General features: G+C 42.5%; 1 protein-coding gene across 1 annotated transcript in view; it reads left to right on the forward strand.

Moving 5' to 3' along the window:
* FHOD3 (formin homology 2 domain containing 3) overlaps nt 1–1401 on the forward strand; it is a 497208-nt gene extending 495807 nt beyond the window's left edge. Inside the window, exon 25 of the mRNA XM_022587005.3 lies at nt 380–1401. Coding sequence (XP_022442713.2) covers nt 380–462 — 83 coding nt within the window. The 3' untranslated portion in view covers nt 463–1401. The remainder of the gene's footprint in view (nt 1–379) is intronic.
* The last annotated feature ends 4599 nt before the right edge of the window (nt 1402–6000 follow it).

The raw sequence follows: 6000 nt of genomic DNA on the forward strand, positions 1-6000 counted from the left end.
CCTTATGCTGGGAAAGGCTGAGCTCTCAACATGCCACCTGCATTTTGTAGTTGGCACCATTTCTCAGACACCTCATGAGGGTGGGCCTCTCCTCCCCCCCTCTCCTCTTACGAGGTCCCCTATCTGCCTGACTTTCCAGGTCAGTGCCTGTGTCATCTTCAGGTCAGTCCCTGGCAGCCCCTAGATTTTCCCTGCCCTGGCGGCCAGCCAGCCAGGGCACTTCAGCAGGAGTAGGACGGGGCCAAGTGTCCGTGAGCGCTGTGACTCCTCTGGGAGTCCTCGGGGGAAGGAGGCCTGTGGCCTGACTGCCACGTGCCTGGTTGCTAACACCGCCTTCTCTTCTTGTCCCTTCGCCTCTGGTCTGCCGGCGCCGCTGCAGTGCGGAGGACCCTGAAGAGCGGCCTGACTCCGGAAGAAGCCAGAGCCCTGGGCCTGGTGGGCACCTCAGAGCTGCAGCTGTGACCCCCTGGTGCCCTAAGGTGTGTGCCCATGCAGAGTGCAAGCTCCTGCTGGAAGGAACCCCTCCGGTGGGAGGTGAGGAGACTCTGACACCCAAAGGTTCTGAAAGGGGTGCCCATGCCTAGGTGTCACCGAGTGACTTGCATAGCCTGCTGTGCACTGACATGGATCTTGGAGTCCCCTCCACAGACTTTCTTCATCATGTCAGCTGTGTTTCTCTTGTTTCCTTGACACCTGGCTTAGTAGTTCCAAAGCGTGACACCTTTTCTGTGCAAGGAACGGCCCTTTTAAGGAGCAGATCACTTCTGTCACAGTTACTATGGTCATGAGGCAGTTTGATTAGGTTCACAGACTGGGTCTCTCCATAACACCAGAATATCCAGATGTAAACTCCAAAATTGTACACAAAAGAAAACACAGGTTGTTTACCAGTTGTGGATTTTAGATGTACTAAATGTTTATACAAATTCAGAAATGTACACCATGTTTCAAATACTAAATAAATAGAGTTTAATGCCATAACTGGAAATTTTCATTCTCCTGGTGCAGGACTTTAAATGGCTCCATAGGCTGGCCCCCTTCTGAATCAGCAAAACCTTTTCTCGGGCTCATCAGAAGGACCCTGGCTCGGAACGGCCTCCAGGCCCTTTGGGTTTCCTTTTTTTTGTTGTTAATTGAGTGAGAAGCACTGACATGTGCTCTTTGTAACTCCAGATTAATTAGGCATCAATCTTTGTGGCAGTACAAGTTAGCAATAACCTCACGTGTATTGCCTTACCCGTGTGCTTTGTTTTTGCTCCTTTGTGATGTAGAAACAAAGATTAGAGTAGCATTTTAAAAATCTGAACTGTTCTGCAACTCATTCACTTGCTTGTTATGTAAAAATTCATTTTCTCAAAAAAACTTACTAAGTCACCAAAACAAAATGAAAATTTAAAGCTTTGCCTGCAGAGAACTTCAGAAGTGTTGTCCTTGGCACTCAAGTGCAGGTCATCAGCAGCTCAGGTGTCCAGAGGGCAAGGCGCTGTGAGGAGCTCTCAGCAACCGCAGAGCCACGCTGAGGGGCCTGATGCCCAGGTGGTGGCCAAGCCCTCCACAGAGACCCTCAGCCCAGGGTCACATGGCTCCCTGTGAAGAAACTCTGCCTCTGAAAATAGGGAAGGGTCAACAATTGCAGCAGGTATTCAATGGGGGCGGTGCCAAAAGATCATCAGGTCACCAGTTCTATCTGTGCCTTTTAAAAAATTAATTAATTAATTTTTTGGCTGCGTTGGGTCTTCGTTGCTGCACGCGGGCTTTCTCTAGTTGCAGCGAGTGGGGGCTGCTATTCGTTGCGGTGCGCGGGCTTCTCATTGTGGTGGCTTCTCTTGTTGTGGAGCACGGGCTCTAGGCATGCGGACTTCAGTAGTTGTGGCACTCAGGCTCAGTAGTTGTGGCTCGTGGGCTCTAGAGCGCAGGCTCAGTAGTTGTGGCACACGGGCTTAGTTGCTCCGTGGCATGTGGGATCTTCCCGGACCAGGGCTCGAACCTGTGTGCCCTGCATTGGCAGGCAGATTCTTAACCACCATGCCACCAGGGAAGTCCCCTGTGCCTCACTTTCAAAACCTCTGTGACTGTGCATTCCTGAATCTGGGCAAATGTGATTTAGAGACAGTATGCAGTCCTGTAGTCTAAAGAGCTGAAGATAATATATTCACCCCACAGGCTTCTGTGACTGTCTCCCCCCCCCATCTTCTGCATCTCCACTACTGGGGAGACAGTGAGCTCTTTCAAGCGGGCATTTGTCAAATAATACATGATGCATGTGAGCCCCCCAGTCTGGAACCTACAAGAATTAGGTCTGTATATTCCAGACAATTGAGTTTATTTAATCACTTTATTGAAAAGGGTGCATAGAGTATCAATGTTTATTTCCTTATGGTTCTAAATAACGTATAATATTCTGCATGTGGTTTAGTGGTTTATGAGAGCCTCGGCACTGAATATGAACATGGAATATCTGTATCACTGGGGATTGTGATGGGCAAACAGAAGGAAGACACATTTTTTTTTTTTCACCATTTAGTGAACAAATACTTTGATGCCCTTCTGGGGGCCCCTGGTGTTCTGCTGAGAGTTACTGCTTTAGAATAAAAGGTCACATTTGGAAGGAAGTGACTGAATAAATCTAATGTTAATTTTATTTTAGGGATTAAAAAATTCTTAAAGGGAGTAAGCTAGGTCAGCTAATTTCTTGGTTACAGATAGGTAAAGCATGTCTCTTTTTATTGGGAATTGGTTTAGTAGTTTTTAGTGAATCTGAAGGATTTTTTTCTATTGCTCACTTCCTCTCTCCTTGTCGCCACTCATTCTGGCTGCCTCTATTAGTGTTTTTAATTCAAGAGGTTAAATTTCTCTAAAAGACTTTTGAGAAGCATTAAAGTGAATGACACTTCACACTTGTGAGATGCTGTTGCTAATTGTGCTGGTCACCACCATATATATTCTTGTGTCTATTTCTTAATCTGGGTTGAAATTACAAAACTGCTGGTAAAGAAAGTCAAATACTTTAAAGATGCCTGGGTTTTGGTTTCTTTGGGGTCTTAAGGTTTTTACTTTCTATTTAAAAAATAACACTGAGGGATTTGGGGATGGAGGGGAGGGTGCACAAAGATATACCATGCTTATGGATTGGAAGAATACTGTTAAAACAACTATACTACTCATGGCAATCTACAGATTCATTGTAATCCCTATCAAAATACCAATGGCATTTTTCACAGCAGTAAAACAAATAATTCTAAAATTTGTATGGAAACACAAAAGACACTGAATAGCTAAAACAATCATGAGAAAGAAGAACAAAGTTGGAAGTATCACACACCCTGATTTCAAACTATACTGCAAAGCTACAGTCATCAAAACAGTATGGTACTGGCACAAAAACAGACACATAGATCAATGGAACAGAAAAGAGAGCCCAGAAATGCCACACTTATATTGTCATAATTAATCTACAACAAAGGAGGCATGAATATACAATGGGGAAAATATAGCATTTTAAATTAATAGTGTTGGAAAATTGGACAGCTACATGCAAAATAATCAACCTGGACTACTCTCACACTATGCACAAAAATAAATTCAAAATGGATTAAAGATTTAAATGTAAGACCTGAAACCATAAATCTTCTAGAAGAAAACAGGCAGTATGGTCTTTGACTTTTTTTTGTGTGTGTGTGCTCAGGCAAGGGAAACAATAAACAAATGGGACTACATCAAACTAAAAAGCTTTTGCACAGGGAGAGAAACTATGAACAAAATGAAAAGACCACCTACTGAGTGTGGGAAGACATTTGCAAACAATATACCTGATAAGGGGTTAATATCCAAAATATCCAAAGAGCTCCTGCAGCTCAACATAAAAAAAAGAAAAAACCTGATTAAAAAATGGGCAGAGGGGACCTCCATGGTTGTCCAGTGGTTAGGACTCCATGCTTCCAATGCAGGGGGTGCAGGTTTGATCCCTGGTTGGGGAGCTAAGATCCCACAAGCTGCATGGCATGGCCAAAAATAAATAATAACAGTTTAAAAAAATGGGCAGAGGACCTGAATAGACATTTTTCCAAAGAAGACATACAAATGGTCAATAGGCACCTGAAAAGATGCTCAACATCACTAATCATCGGACAAGTGCAAATCAAAACTACAATGAGGTATCATCTCACACCTGTCAGGATAACTATTTAAAAAAAGACAGCAGGGGCTTCCCTGGTGGCGCAGTGGTTGAGAGTCCGCCTGCCGATGCAGGGGACATGGGTTAGTGCCCCGGTCTGGGAAGATCCCACATGCCGCAGAGAAGCTGGGCCTGTGAGCCATGGCCGCTGAGCCTGCGCATCCAGAGCCTGCGCTCCGCAACGGGAGAGGCCCGCATACTGCAAAAAAAAAAAAAAAAGAAAAAAAAAGATATACCCTAAAAAAGACAACAAATAAGTATTGGGGAGAATGTGGAGAAAAGGGAAACCTTGTTGCTGGGAATGTAAATTGATGTAGCCACTATGGAAAACAGTATATAGGGTCCTCAAAAAATTAGAAGTAGAACTACCATATGATCTAGCAACTCCACTTCTGGGTATTTATCCGAAGAAAACAAAAACACTAATTAGAAAAGATATATGCACCCCTATGTTTATTGCAGCATTACTTACAACAGCTAAAAATATAGAAGCAACCTAAGTTCCCATCAATAGATGAATGAATAAAGAAGATGTGGTGTATATATATATATATATATATATATATATTCACACACACACACACACAATAGAATGTTACTCAGCCATAAAAAAAGAATGAAATCTTGCCAATTGTGACAACATGGATGGAACTAGAGGGTATTATGCTAAGTGAAATAAGTTAGACAGAGAATGACAAATACCATATGATTTTACTTTAATGTGAAATCTATACATGAAAACAAATGAACAAACAAAACAGAAACAGACTCATAGATACAGAGAACAAACAGGTGTTTGCCAGAGGGGAAGGAGTTGGGGGAAGGAGAGAGATAGGTGAGGGAAATTAAGAGGTACAAACTTCCAGTTATAAAATAAATGAGTCACAGGTATGAAATATACAGTGTGGGGAATATAGTCAATAATTACATAATATTTTTGTATGGTGACAGATGGTAACTAGACTTGTGATCATTTTGAAATGTATAGAAATATTGAATCACTATGTTGTACACTAGGAAAAAACTAACATGGTGTTATAGGCCAATTATACTTCAAAACAAACTCTTAGAAAAAGAGATCAGATTTGTGCTTACCAGAGGCAGCAGGCTGGGGGAGGAGGAATTGGATGAAGGCAGTCAAAAGGTACAAACTTCCAGATAAGGTAAATAAGTACTAGGGATGTAACGTACATGATAAATATAATTAACACTGCTATATATTATATATGAAGTTGTTAAGAGAGTAAATCCTACGAATTCTTATCACAAGAAAAAAATACTTTTTTTCTGTTTCTTTAATTTCGCATCTATATGAGAGGATGGATGTTCACTAAACTTACTGTGTAATCATTTCATGATGTATGTAAGTCAAATCATTAGGCTGTATACCTTAAACATATACAGGGCTATATGTCAATTATAACTAAATAAAACTGGAAGAAAATAAAGATATTCCACAGAGGATTGGCGCAGCACATTAAAGGTATGGCATTAAATCCACCACAAGGTAAGTAGGACACCTTCTGTTCCTCTGTGAGCGGCAGGCTTTCTTGGACTGCGATAGGTCACTGCAGTACTTGGACTATTCAGTTGGCCTAGCTAAGCAGAGGCCTTGGCTATTGCTCTTTCAGAAAATAGACCAGAAGTCTCATTTTCCTTCAGAGAGACCCTGCCTAGAAATGCTTTTTAACCCTGTGCTGCTTTCTGGGAGGGGGGTTCCACAGGGTGACAGCCAGACACTTCTGGGCACGGCAGTGGGCTAGGAAACAGAAGCAATCACCCCCTCCAAAACACATTTGAATGGAGTACCCAATGGAAAAATTATA

The sequence above is a fragment of the Delphinapterus leucas genome, chromosome 14 (genome assembly GCF_059928025.1).
Source record: "Delphinapterus leucas isolate spDelLeu-1000000601 "Yukka" chromosome 14, BTC_Dleu_Yukka2, whole genome shotgun sequence".
Classification (NCBI taxonomy): domain Eukaryota; kingdom Metazoa; phylum Chordata; class Mammalia; order Artiodactyla; family Monodontidae; genus Delphinapterus; species Delphinapterus leucas.